At 39.6% G+C, this 14,537-nt stretch overlaps 1 protein-coding gene across 5 annotated transcripts in view; it reads left to right on the forward strand.

Annotated features, from left to right (window-relative positions):
* Positions 1 to 14,537, forward strand: part of Ank3 (ankyrin 3) — a 557,851-nt gene that overhangs the window by 444,970 nt on the left and 98,344 nt on the right. For 4 of the 5 annotated variants that reach the window (XM_070021046.1, XM_070021048.1, XM_070021047.1 and 1 more), the window contains 3 exons: positions 2,291 to 2,363; positions 2,531 to 2,593; positions 13,863 to 13,916. In XM_070021046.1, coding sequence (XP_069877147.1) covers positions 2,291 to 2,363; positions 2,531 to 2,593; positions 13,863 to 13,916 — 190 coding nt within the window. The remainder of the gene's footprint in view (positions 1 to 2,290; positions 2,364 to 2,530; positions 2,594 to 13,862; positions 13,917 to 14,537) is intronic. The other variant, XM_070021050.1, reaches the window with a different exon arrangement.

Raw genomic sequence — 14,537 nt, forward strand, 5'->3', positions numbered from 1 at the left:
CAGTGGGACAGGGCTATAAAGGTGTGAAGTCTATGCCCAGTGCTGGTGGCTCATGCCTGTAATCCTAGCTACTCAGTAGGCTGAGATTTGAGGATTGTGGTTCACTGCCCGCAGCCGCAAGAAATCCTGTGAGACTCTTATCTCCAGTTAACTACCAAAGAAGCTGAAAGTAGAGATGTGGCTCAAGTGATAGAGCAGTAACTTTGAGCATGAAAGTTCAGGGAGAGCACCTAGACCCTGAGTTCAAGCCCAGGGACCTGTGCTCATGCACGCATGCATGTGCTCACACATGTGCATACACACACACACACACAAACACAATGAAGTCACTGCAATGAGACTGTTTTTTCAATGTAAAAAACCTGAGACGTGTAATAGCTCAAAACACAAGTCTTATTCAACTAGTTTTCTTACCCATTAGGAAATTTCAGAATGTTTCTTTGGAATAAAAATACTGTAAGAAAAAGTAGAGTTGCCAGGCACTGGTGGCTCACGCCTGTAATCAGGATACTGAGATCTGAGGATCATGGTTCAAAGCCAGCCCGGGCAGGAAAAGTTCGTGAGACTCTTATCTCCAATAAACCACTTGGAAAACCAGAAATGGTGTTGTGGATCAAGTAGTAGAATGCTCACCTAGAGCTGAAGAGCTGAGGGACAGAGCCCAGGCCCAGAGTTCAAGCCCCACAACTGACAAAAAAGAAAAAGAAAGAAAGAAAAAGTAGAGTCGCAAAAAAAGTACCACTTCAATTTCAGGAACTGTGAAATTCCAGTAGACATAACATCAATAAAGTAGAGCCATTTCACTTCCAATGTCATCAGCGGGCTTAACTGGTGACTTAGGTTTGCAAGAGAGAAGACACTGTGTACCATCAGGAAAGGTCCATTTCTTCCTCCTAAAGAAGAAAATAAGGCCTCCACAACGTGCTCATACTGATACAAAAAGATTCCATTGAAACTAGGCACAGGAAGATGGAGATTGGGAGATCTGGGTTCAAGGCCAGCCCAGGCAATAGTGAAGTGGGTAAGATTCCATCTGAACCCATGGCCAGGAGCTGTGGTGCCTGCCTATTATCCCAGACCCCAGGGTATATACCTAGGATGGGGAAGCATAAGTAGGAGGATTGTAGCCTAAGTCATTCAGGGAATAAAGTGAGACTCTACCTCAAGAAATAACCAATGGCTTGAATGGTAGGGTACCTGCCTAGTAAGCACAAGGCCATCTGCATTGAGTTCAATCTGGATTTAAAAATCTCTTTGTTACACCCTTAGCTTTGTATGTGTTCAGAATGTTTTTAAGCAAAAGTCTACAATTTTCTAAGAAATGCTACCAATGGTATCTTTCGGATGTATATGGCCTGCATAGATATAAAGTTACCAGGGAACCATAGAGAATCAGTTACTAGACATTCAACAGGCATTTGCTCTGGAATAATGCTATCTTTAAAACAGAACCTACAGTCTACAATTTATTGTGTGACTGTATTACTCTAAAATATTTACTATGTTCACGTTATCTTAAGAATTAAAAGTACACACCAGAGGAGAATACAACATAAGTTAGGCTTGACACAAGTAATAAAGACATATTTCTTGCTGTTAATTTGGCTTATTATCACCCAAAAGATCTTTCATGGAATGGGATGGCAGATTCAAGAGAATATGTAAACTTTTGGTGGTTGAGTAGAAGAGGAGATAGCTTAAAAAAAAACAAACAACTGTTACTATCTTCAAGGAGTTGTACAAGTAGTTGTTTCAATTCAACATGGCAGTTCATGAGTACAATGCATGTGAATCAGTATTATCTCTTTCATCATTCTCCACCCAGCCCCCTTAATTTCTTCTTTCCTTTTGAAAAGCCATATTAGGAACCTAAACCTTTTATGCTGTGCTATCATGCTATACCACTAGAATTCTTCCACCTGGGGCTCCTTGTTACTCATGAAGACCGAAAGTCCCATAAGAAATCAATGGATTAGGGATGGGAATGTGGCTTAGTGGTAGAGTGCTTGCCAAGAATGTATGAAGCCCCGGGTTCGATTCCTCAGCATCACATAAACAGAAAAGGCCAGGAAGTGGTGCTGTGGCTCAAGTGGTAGATGCTGGCCTTGAGCAAAAAGAAGCTCAGTGACAGTGCTCAGGCCCTGAGGTCAAGCCCTAGGACTGGCCAAAAAAAAAAAAATTTAATAGAAATCAATGGATTAAGAAAGAAATGAATTGTCTCCCAGGAATGAATAGTCTCCTTAAAATATATAGTCTGCTCACACTAAAGTGATGCTTTTTTTTATTCCAGACCATCATAGAGAAGCACAAAATGAATGTTCCAGAAACAATGAATGAAGTCCTTGATATGTCCGATGATGAAGGTATGGAGTGTCCTTTGGGTTTGTAATATTTGTGAATGATCATATGTTCGTTGGCTCCTGAAGACAGTTCATTTCACAGGATGTTTTCGGAGACATTGAAATGTTATATTGAGGTGTTGGCAGTGACTATTTTTCATATACTTACATTGTTCGCTTAAATCGTGCAGTTCGTAAAGCCAACGCTCCTGAAATGCTCAGTGATGGCGAGTATATCTCAGATGTTGAAGAAGGTACTTGTAAATTTTACTACAATGAAACTTAACTCTCAGCTTTCTTTCATTTCTTATCTTTGAAGTATAATGCTTCCTAAAGTTACTAACCCTCCCCATTATCTTGAGATTATTAATTTGTTTATCACTTAAAGAATGCATATTTGGTGTTACTGATTGTCATCAAGTCTTACTGTAAACCTACTTTCCAACTTAAAATCAAGTGTCATTAATTATCTGGGTTACTTTCTTTCCATTTGTTTCTATTAAGCAAAAAGCTGATATGTTTATTGTCTACATCTGAATCTCAAAATAGAAAGCTGATTAATGTTTATGGTTCATTTCCTTTTTTTTTTTTTGTTTGGTTTGTTGTGGGGCTTGAACTCTGTCTAGGCCTGGACACTATCCCTCAGCTCTTCAGCTCAAGGCTAGCACTCTACCACTTGAGCCACAGCGCCACTTCCGGTTTTCTGAGTGGTTTATTGGAGATAAGAATTTCACAGCCTATCCTGCCCAGGCTGGCTTTGAATCATGATCCTCAGATCTCAGCCTCCTGAGTAGCTAGGATTAGAGGCATGAGCCACTGGCGCCTGGCTTAATTTCTTTTTAAATACAAAAAGGCCATTCTAAGATTTACTCTAAACTTTCTTTTTTAAATAAAAAATCAACTTTTGATTGTGAACTAAGTGAAAACTCACCCTAGACAAAACTATTTTCAAAATATAATCGACTTGGAAAGAAAAAAAATCATTTGAAAACTATGATTGGACCATATTTTATGTGTTTGAAGAAACCATTTTCTGTTTTACTGGGGGGAAAGAACCAATACATTTGAGGTAGCTTCAGTGGTAGAACTCTTGCCTAACATATTCAGTCCCTAGCACCACAAAATAAAATTCAAAAAATATAGTAATTTTGAGCAGATCATAGTCTATAGCTTAATTTAGTAAATGACATGTTCAAAAGCTCCATTGGAAAACTTCCCAAAGTGAATAAATATGGTAAGGATGGCAAATTTTGAAGTTTTGCTAAAATAATGGAATGTATACTGTGGTAGAATCTATATTATATTTAAGCTTCTTTCTTGACTCATTTGATGCTCAGAAACCACGTCCTACCATATTGCCCTCTGCCTCTACCAGCAAGTATAGTCATTTTGTTTCTTGGGCCAGACAATATTGCCATTTTTCTGTGCTCATTTTAATGACTGATTCCTTCTTTGAGTCACACAAATTTCATTGGGAACCTAAATAGTAGAAATGCCTACCTGCACTATAATTCTTTTAACTTTTTCAGTATGTTGTGACTTATTAGAATACCTGCTTTATGGCTGGGGACTGCATACTGTAAAAGCTAATGTCCTGTAGTCACCTCATTGTTTTTAAATGTTTTGATACAATTTAAAGTATTTATCCTTCCTTCCTCTCTTATCCTTTTTTTCCTTTCTTCCTTCCTTCCTTTCATTCCTTCCTCTCTCTTCCTCCTTTCCTTCCTTCCTTCCTTTCTCTTTCTTTCTTTTTTCAACTATATATTTCTCTTTTATCTCCTAATAAATAATGATTTTTTTCCTCTGGAATTTCCAGAATTATGTATCTTGTTGTCATATTATATTTCAGTCCTTCTCATGCAACAGATCAGGGTAAATTCTTGTGTGCAGAGGGTAAAAGAGAACTCTGGTCTTGCATGAATATGTACACACACCAAACATGACATCAACATATGCTTTTTAAGCCAGGCATACCACTGCTTACCTGTAATACCAGCAAAAAGGCTGGGAGTATAAGGCTTGGATTCAATCCCAGAACCTTAAAAAATACTTTTCAAATGAAATTACTTTGAAATATAATATGACAATCACAGACCTAAACATTTATTGATCTTTTAACAAAATAGTCAAATGATGAGAGGCCTAGTTTGAATGGACTCTATAAATAGACTGAGGTAACCAAATAACTAACCAAATAATAATTTGGTAAGCAACCACATAGTTGCAAAATGAGGAACTAAATCCCTAAATTTAAGTGTAATTGATATTTCTGTTTAACTAGAAATGGCAGTCATTTGCTTTTATATGTATCTCAACTTGTAACTTCAAAATTAACAGACAAATTTCAATTTTCATTTTATCCAGCTTTCTTTTTTTGTGTGTGTCTTTTTTTTATTGTGAAAATACTGTACAGAGGAGTTACAATTACATGGGCGAGATAATGAGTACATTTCCTATCAAGCATTGTAGCCTCCTCCTTTGTTTCCCCTTCCCATCCCTTCCCATCCTTCCCCCCATCCCCCCACCTAATCCTCCCCACACACACAAAAGTTGTAAAGTTCGTTTTCAACATAACGACTTGTACATCTCATTGTTGCAAGGGTCCACCTGTATCCCTATTTAAATGATTTGTTTTTTATCCAGCTTTCTTTAAGTAAATTGTCTCTAGCTATATGGGTTTGACCCTGGGCTACTGGAGTCAAATGGTTTTTTATTTCATAATGTTAGAACTTGACACTGAAAGGATTCCTTACAGGCCATTCCAGCTGAACATTCATCCAGCATTAGAAGTTATTTACTTAGGAGCTTCTCTTGACCAAATGCTTCCAAAAGTGGGAATTTCTTGATCCCCAAAAACTACCTATTTAAAAAATAAAAATCTCTTTATTATTGAACTTCTTATAGCTTCTCATTATTGATACAGGCTCTGATATATTTGGTGTGGTTGATGAGAAAAACTTTTCAAATGGCAAAGGACAAAATCCACCTTTCCTATATGACAATCCTTCAGATACTTAAAAGTATTTTTCCTATTTCTTCTTAGTGTTTCTTTTCACTTCCTAGCTCTGGGTAACTCTCCTATGCATGTTTCAGTTTGTATATATCCATCCTAAATTCAGATGGCCAGAATGGAGCACAATAGTGAAGATGCTTTGAGATTATGATAGATATTTAACTGAACGCAAACATGACTGTCAGCTAAGGTCCCTGAATTTTCTTTGTATGAACCCTGCTGACCGACATTTGACCAATGATGATCTGTATTGCTCTGTACTACTTCTATATTTCTGCAATCCTAAAATCCACAAGTTCATTGGAATTTTATTTTTATTTTATTTTATTTTTCATTTACTAATTTTTGTTTGAGTCCGGTCATGGGGCCTGAACTCTGGGCCTGGGCGCTGTCCCTCAGCTCTTCAGCTCAAGGCTAGCGCTCTACCACTTGAGCCACAGCGCCACTTACGGCTTTTTTTTCTTTTTTGCTTATGTGGTGCTGAGGAATCAAACCCAGGGCCTCATGCATGCAAGGCAAGCGCTCTACCACTGAGCCACCTTCCCAGCCTTCATTGGAATTTTAATTCTAAAAGAACTCCTGCAAATTTAATGAGTTTTGACTTCTGACTCATTTGCATAGTGGTCTTGCTAGAGCTTTGACTGTCTTTACTTGGCTTTAGTGGTACCCATTTGAGTGGTGCTTATGTGGCTGACACATGTTCAGTTCCATAAAACCAGAGGCATAATGGGAAGAAAATCTACAAGAATTAGTTGTTACCAGCGGACATTAATATGCAATATATACTTCCAGTGTATCCCAAGAAAAAAGAATTATTTTGTAATAGGGAACATGAACATTTTAATCCTAGCGTATAACATAGAGTAAATATTTAGGGATTAATATCTACTCATCTTTGTCTCTTTCTCCTTTCCTTCTTTACTTCCTCCTTCTCTTTCTCCTTTTATTTTAGTCTATTCTGACAAATTGGTATAGGTGAAACAATATTTAGACCAATTCCTTAAAAAAAAAAAAAAAACTTCAAGGAAGTAGGTACCAGTGGCTCACAGAAGGCTGAGATTTGAGGATCACCATTTGCAGCCAGCCTGGGCAGGAAAGTCTGTGAGACACATCTACAAAAAATAGCTCAAACAGCTGAAAGTGGAGCTGTGGTTCAAGTAGTACAATGCTAGCCTTGAGCAAAAGAGGCAATACCCAGGCCCTTGCATTCAAGCCCAGAGATTGGGGGAGTGGGGTTAGAAACCTTAAGGAAAACAGATGTAGGCAATGTTATTATTAAATGACATAGGGAACAATGGAGGAGAGATAGAGACGAACAAAGGTTGAAGAACCCAGACACTGGTGGCACACATCTGTAATCCTGTCTACTCAGGAGGCAGAGGTCTGAGGATTGAGGTTCAAAGCCAGTCTGTACAGGAAAGTCCAAGAGACTCTTATTTCCAATTAGCCACCGGAAAACCAGAACTGGCTCTGTTGCTCAAAGTGGTAGAGCACTAGCCTTGAGGAAAAGAGCTCAGGGACAGCACCCAGGCCCCAAGTTCAAGCCCACAATCAAAACTAAATAAATAAGGTTGAAGAACCCATAGAGGGTCTAGGAAAGGATTCAAAGCAACTTTACGTAGAGCAAGGTGCATGACTCAGAGTACGTTGCACAGAGATGGGGCAGAGGAGAGGTGAACGGAGCAGGGCCTCAAAGGGCCCGGCCTCCACGTTATACCATTTCTGTCCAAAAAATATCTACATGCATGACACCACATACAAAATTCACATCTCAATTCTGCTGCCAGTTAGAGCTTTGCATTTTGCACTGCTGTTTTTTTTTTTTAATTAAAGCAAAATATGGAAGAGGAAAGAAATAGGAGGGAGAAGAAAAGACAAGGCAAGGCTACATACGTACAGGAAGAAAGAGAGAAGAGAGAAGGAAGGGAGGGAAGAAGGAAGGAGAGAGAAAAGTATGAGAGAGAGAAAGAATATGGAGATCAAGGTCCACGTTATCTCCTAGTTTGGGTTCCCCACCCAGGGAAATGTCACTGTGGCTCTGGTTCAACTTTGATCACAAATTATAAATTCCTAGAATGTCTTTTGTAAATTGAAAAGAGAGATAAAGAGATAATAGAGTTGGGTGAGGTGGTATAGGCCTGTAATCCCAGCGTGGAGGAGTCTAAAGCAGGAAGATAAAGAGTTCAAGTCCAGCTTGAACATAAAGTTCAAAAAATCCATTGGGTTTTTTTTTCTTTTTTTTTCTTTTTTGGGTCTCTAGCCCTCCCTCCCTCTCCCCCACCCCCTGCCCCACAAAATTGTAAAGTGTTATGTTAGCTTACAGACTAATGGGTTAAAAAACTACAGATGGAACACAATGAGGAACAGAATAAAACTTTGCAACATAAAACTAAAAGAGGCAGCTCTGTGAAACTGAACTGTTCTGAAAAAGGTTTATGAGACTACAGCTGAGTGGTCTCTAGCTAGGAAGAATGATCTAATTTTCAAGTACTTAGAATTGACAGAGTTGTGAAATCTCCTTCAGGATCAAATGTGGACACCAAATACGAAAACAAATAGACTATGTGTGATACAAATAATTATCAACTAAGTAGAACTTTGAAATATAATAATAAAATGCAGCAGATTGAGTGTCAAAGTTGGGGTGGGAGGGAGAAGAACTCAGCTAAGCCTTGTGTCCAATGGAAGTATTAAAACCTCCAGATTTCAAAGACCTGAAAGAGCAGAGACCACATGAGTCCATTCCTGCAGATGACTGACAGGCAAGGAAATGTTTACCTGTGTCCCTGCCCCTGGCCAGAGTTCCGATAAATGAGTACTTTGGATATCATGAATGAAGTTCTGGCCATTTGTTGAGTTCTCTGAGCAAGCTATGAAGCGCTAAACTCCCATCCATGGTGTAATTGCACCCTCCCAGTGAGTCACACTCATTTTATAGATGTGGAAAATGTTTCCACAAGATTACCAACTTCCATCAAAACCACTCAGCTAGTCAGGGCTATGGCTGATAGGCAAAGGCTCTGAACTTGCTCTCTACTCCAACAGGGATGCTTTCTGGTAATTCAGATAAAAGTTTTCCATAATGACTAGATTAGTTAAGTTTGAAATAAGATCACACAGAAAGGATCCTGCAGTCAGATTTTAGCAAATGCTGATTACTCAGTGACTTATTTTGATTAAGTCCTTCAAAGTACTTGAGTGTGTTATTGGGACTATTATTATTCTTCATTTACATTTAGTCCTAATTTCAAGTGTGATTAGTCCTAATTTACCTTAAGGAATCAGATCATCTGAGTCCCTTTGAATTCACACAATAAGCAAACTGGAATTTGAATTTAAATTTCATGTTTAGATTGTCTACTGCATGAGATGGTATAGGCCTTGGGCTTCAGAAAGATACTTGAATAGCATCCTAAAGAATAAGTTTTAGAGAAACAGAGGTTGTGGGAGATGTAAACTGGGCAGAGATACTATGGATACAGAAAACATTTCAGCTAGTGTCTAAGAAAGGAAATCACATGTAGGCTTGAAGCTATATGAAGGGCTGAGCCCATAGAAATGGTGACAAGATGGTGACACCGTGTTCCCCAGTACAGAAAGGAAAGCAGGAAATTGTGGGTACTATGACACTGAAGAGGAAGAGAAAAACTAAAGGTATGGAGAGGGAAAAGTGAGGGAGAGGGAGAAGACCCTAGAAAAAGAGACTCTCCTCAAATCCCTGGGGAAAAGGAAGAGTGAGACTAAAGAGAGCTTGGTTTGGAGATGAGGCTGGATAGTAAATAGTTAAGAAAGAAGCAACCGAAGAAAGACCCAGTCAGAATGTTGTTGCTGTCTTGAATGTAGCTGACTAATTTCTCTGCAAGGAGAAATCAGCGTTTTCGTGCCTGATTTCACAGGGCCAGTCAATGGTTAGTGATTAATTTATTGTCTAGTCTTCTTTACAAGTGGCATAGATTAGGTAATGGAAACGGGGGAGGTCATATTCTCCAACTCTCTACCTGGGTTCTGTCTGTAGGCTTCAGTGCTTATTTTCCCAGGTCCACCTTGTCTAATCGTATTTAGAAAATGAAGGTAAATTTTCGTGCCAGGATTATAGTGTCTACTTTCCTCTATATTGTCTTTTTCTACCTCTTTGCAGGAAAGCCTCTGCTTTTTCCTTCCTGCAATGGGTTTGTTTATTAACCCAGCTGAGATCACAGGGGCCACGTTCATTGCTGCATCTGGACAAGTTCCAACCCTGAGTCATATATTACTTTAGGAACTCTAACCTGGATGAGGGTACAATAAACTGCTCTGCAGTTGTTGTTGTTGTTGATTTAAGAAGTATGTGTAGCTAGGTGCCAGTGGCTCACACCTATAATCCTAGCTACTCAGGAAGCTGACATCTCAGGATCCTGGTTCAAAGCCAGACTAGGCAGGAAAGTCCCATGAGACTCTTATCTCCAATTAACCACCAAAAAAGCTGAAAATGGAGCTGTGGCTCAAAGAGGCAGAGCATCGCCTTGGGTGCAACTACTCAGTGCCTAGGCCCTGAGTTCAAGCCCCAGGACTGGTACAAAACACAAAAAAGAAAACAAAAATAACACAATAACAAAAAATGTATAGCCACAATGAGAATAAGATTTAAAAATGAATAAATTGAGTTTGTACTCAATTTGGGAAAACATTCACAACCTGAACAGAGAGTGCAAGAGCTAACAGCAATTTGTTGTTTAAGAGATATGCGAACTTTGCTATTAGACTCCATTCTTCCTTGGGTTCTTATAGAGCCTAGGAGCTTAGAAACCAAAGAACTTGGAAGATGAAAAGAAGAAGTGGTGGATGGCCCTCTCTCAAAGGGTCCACACAGTTATTACGATGATAACCACTGCCTCAGATGTAAGATCTTCCATTTGACCCATTGCGTGTTTAATTATTTTCCCAACATTCTCCATAAGGTATCATCTATGCTGAAAAGGAAAGTGAAAAAAGATTAGGTTCCAGTGCTGGGTTTATGATTTCAAAGAACAGTATGCCACCAGATGATGGAGGACAAAGGGTTAAAGGGAAGATCTCTATCACTCACCGGCTCATTCCTAGCTAAAGGCACAGGTAGGGAGTAAAGAGGCAAGGTACAGTTCTCTTTACCTTGAGCATGGGCTTTCACCAACTTCCATCTGAGTTTCCAAGCATGCCCAAAGGTCTCTGAGTGTTGAGCTGGGCTGAAGTGCCCCATTGGTGGCTAGTTCCACACATGAATAGCTGAACGGCACAGGAAGCTCTTAAAATAGATGGCGTAGTTCTGGCCTCACACATCACCTCTTGCCTTGCCTTTCCTCTCAGTATATTCACAAGAACCTTGTTTCAATTAACAAAGACTCTTGTTTCCCAACTGCAAAATGAAAGGATAAACACACATATAAAATCTTCAGAAGCCCATGTAACTGTAACCCCACTGTACAGTATTTTCACAATTAAAAAAAAAAATCTTCAGAAGCCAGGAGCTGGTGGCTCATGCCTGTAATTCTAGCTACTCAGGAGGCTGAGATCTGAGGATGGCGGTTCAAAACCAGCCCAGACCGGAAAGTCCATGAGACTCTTGGCTCCATTTAACCACCAGAAAACCGGAAGTGGTGCTGTGGCTCAAGTGGTAGGGCCCTAGCCTTGAGCTGAAGAGCTGAGGGACAGTGCCCAGGTCCAGAGTTCAAGCCCAGGACCACAAAAAAAAAATCTTCAGAAGTTTCCTGTTAATTACTGCCTGACTGTAGATTAGAATTGGAAATTCATTCATTCATTCATTTTCTCTTTGATTTATGCCAGTACCAGGGCTTGAATTCGGGTTTTCTGTTCTTGCTTGGCTTTTTCACTCAAGGTTGGCACACTACCATTTGAGGCATACCGCCACTGGTTAATTGATGATAAATGTCTCATAGACTAGCTTCAAGCCACAATTTCTCAAATTCACAATTTTCAAGCCTCCTCAGTTGCTAGGATAACAGGGATGAGCCACCAGTGCCCTGATTTAGAAATGGACTTTTAGAATTAAAATACTGAGTGGTCCAAGGTCCTACTCCAACCATATTCCTTCTCTTTCCTAATTCTACTTCCTTACTTTATTGAGAACGGAAATAGCTGGAAGTCAGGGGAGAAGTCTTGTGAATAAATATAGTCATTGGGACTCTCTAGGCTGAACGTTTATTATCAAGATGTTAGACAGGATATAAATCAGATACGGTTTGGATTTGAGGGGAAACATTTTTTTCAAAGTTATGTGTATTTTATGTTCCTTAGTTAAACCTTCAGCAAATTAAACATGCTAGACCTAATTTCTTACAATTCACTTTTGGTAAGGAATTGGTAATACCACCTAGAGTTGCTGTGAAATGGAAAGAAGTTATTTGATGTATTTTTCCATTGTGACTGGCATCTATAGGTCCCCAACAAGCATCAGCTTCTCTTTTTTTTTTCCTTTTGGTCAGATAGCTTTGAGTAGCCACTTCCTGTGTCAGGATTACAATCAAGGCAGATAAGCATGAGAAATGCAAAAGAACTTTGACTATGTGAGTCTTTAGACAAAAAGTAGGCAAAAAATTATTGCATTTCCACCTACTGTTGAATATATTTTACTTTGCCACAGCTCCATTTCTGGCTTTTCCTTGTCGTTTATTGTTGGTAAGAGTTTCACGAAGACTGGGAACATGGCTTAGTGGTAGAGTGCTTGCCTAGCATGCATGAAGCCCTGGATTTGATTCCTCAGTACCACATAAACAGAAAAAGCCAGAAGTAGCACTGTGACTCAGAGTGGTAGAGTGCTAGCCTTGAGCAAAAGAAGCTCAGGGACAATGCCTAGGCCCTGAGTTCAAGCTCCAGGATTGGCAAAATGTGGCTACTCAAAGCTCTCTGACCAAAAAAAAAAAAAAAGAGTCTTGCAAAGTTTTCTGCCTAAGCTGGCTTTGAACTGAGATCCTCAGATCGCAGCCTCTGGAGTAGCTAGGATTGGATTACAGGCATGAGTCACCAGCTTGTGGATGGCAATTGTTGCTTTATAATCTAATTTCAAGGGCCCTAAAAATCTGAGCTAAACCAGTCCTTCCCTACATCTTATTAACCTCTCACTTTACGGGATCAAGCTGGCTCCTTTTCTTCCTCTCTTCCCGTCTCAAGCCACACACCCTCCACTCAACCTTGGCTGAATAGACTCAATACAAGGTGCTGCCTTTCTTTGTTCCTTAGAGTACTTTGCCTGTACCTCCTCTTGTTCATCTCCTGCCATCGTGGTGCCATGGTTTAAGCAATCTGATTATGTAGCTTCCAAATTAGATTTTCTGTCCGTGGCTTAACATCAGAGTTTGAAAGAATAAATCACATCTCTAAATAGACTTCTTTACCTACAAAAGGAGACATGTGTACCCCAGGTTTAAATGAGGTGTACAGCACACGTGTCCAGTCTGTCACTGGGAAGCATTAGTTAACAGCAGTACAATAGTTATATTATTTGCATCCTGGTCTTTCTTTCCCAAGGTACATCTCACTGATGTGCCTACCACCTGGGTATTCCAGATGTGGTTTGTAGATCAGCAATGTTGCAAGTTACCTGAGTGAGAGTTCCCAGGCTATCCTAGGCCAACACAGCAGCAAGGTGTCAGGTGATATAAAATATACATACTGAAATTTGACCTGATTTATCTAATTCAATTTAGTTGTTGAAGCTGGCATTTTAATTACAACTGTTAGTTCCTATCTGGACACTAGCCAGTTAATTCTATACACGCAATGCTGTCATTACATCGATGTCATGTACTTAATACAATTCCTTTAAATTAGCAGCTATCCCAGTGTGGTGGCTGGACCAGGCAGCATCAGATTCACATAGGCAGCTTGTTAGGATTGCATATTTTCAGTTCCTTTCTGGTACATATTACAGATCATAAACCATGGCTTTGAAAACATAGGGAAGCTACATGAAACACACTAATAACATGCATCCTCATCTTCCTGTCTTGTGATTTCTTTCTTTCCTTCCTTTTTCCTCTTCTCTCTCTCTCTCTCTCTCTCTCTCTCTCTCTCTCTCTCTCTCTCTCTCTCTCTCTCTCTCTCTCTCTCTCTCTCTCTCTCTCTCTTTCTCTCCCTCCCCTCTCTCTTTTATCAGTCATGGGCCTGACACTGTCCCTGAGCTCTTCAGCTCAAAGCTAGCACTCTACCACTTGAGCACTCTACCACGGACTTTCCTGCCCTGGCTGGCTTTGAACCTGGATTCTCAGACCTCAGCCTCTTGAGTAGCTAGGATTACAGATGTGAGACACTGGCACCCAGCTCCTCTTCTATCTCTTACAGAAGCAAATAAGGTAGAATATTGCAATCTTGAGTTTCCCTTCATGTCTAAAGGTACTTGTACCATCTCCTTGCCTACCAGGCTGATTGTGACATATCCGCAGTCCTATTTCTGGTGGATGGAATTCATAGCCTATGTGATTATCCTGCTGTCCCTGTGTTTTATTCTGTTTTGTTAATTTTATTCATTTTTTGAATAGGTGATAGACGCACATGGTACAAAACTCTCAAGGTACAAGAATTTACAGTAAAAAGTAAGTCTCCCTCCCTCTCAGCACCACGATATAGCTGGGCAGTCACCAACCTTCCAATCAATCTACACATTCATTGAGCATCTACTATGTGCCAGGTGCAATTCTTGACACTAAATATGGAACAAACCAGACAAAAACCCTAGCCCTCCTGGAGCTTACTGTTTAATTGCCAATTTCTTAGTAACATTCTAAGTTTTCTATAGCTAGCATACTGGAGTAGTTAAAAGTAGGACTCGGAAGTCAAAATGACTGATTTATTTAATCCCACCTTTCCCATATTTTAATTGTAGTTTGAGTTTTCATGACCTTGAAATGGAGCTCTCAGTTCTATTTGATAAGGAAGCAAGAGTTAAATGAGGTATGTACCGCAGCAAGCATAGTGCCAAGAACATAGTAACTGCTCAATGAATAATGTGTTACTTATAATGACTTGATCTCATTCTGCAGTCCTGTGGTGCTGACTGGAACTGGTTAAGGGACATACTTTCTCACTAGTTTTCATTTTCTGTCTTTACTATATGATCAAAAAATCACTTTGTAAAGAATGATTCACAATAAATTTAAGTCATCTGAAATCTTATCCTTCACTCCTTGTATATTATACTATTACTGAGTTTAAAA

Source organism: Dipodomys merriami, unplaced genomic scaffold (genome assembly GCF_024711535.1).
Source record: "Dipodomys merriami isolate MVZ:Mamm:240054 unplaced genomic scaffold, mDipMer1.0.p SCAF_14, whole genome shotgun sequence".
In the NCBI taxonomy this organism is placed as follows: Eukaryota; Metazoa; Chordata; class Mammalia; order Rodentia; family Heteromyidae; genus Dipodomys; species Dipodomys merriami.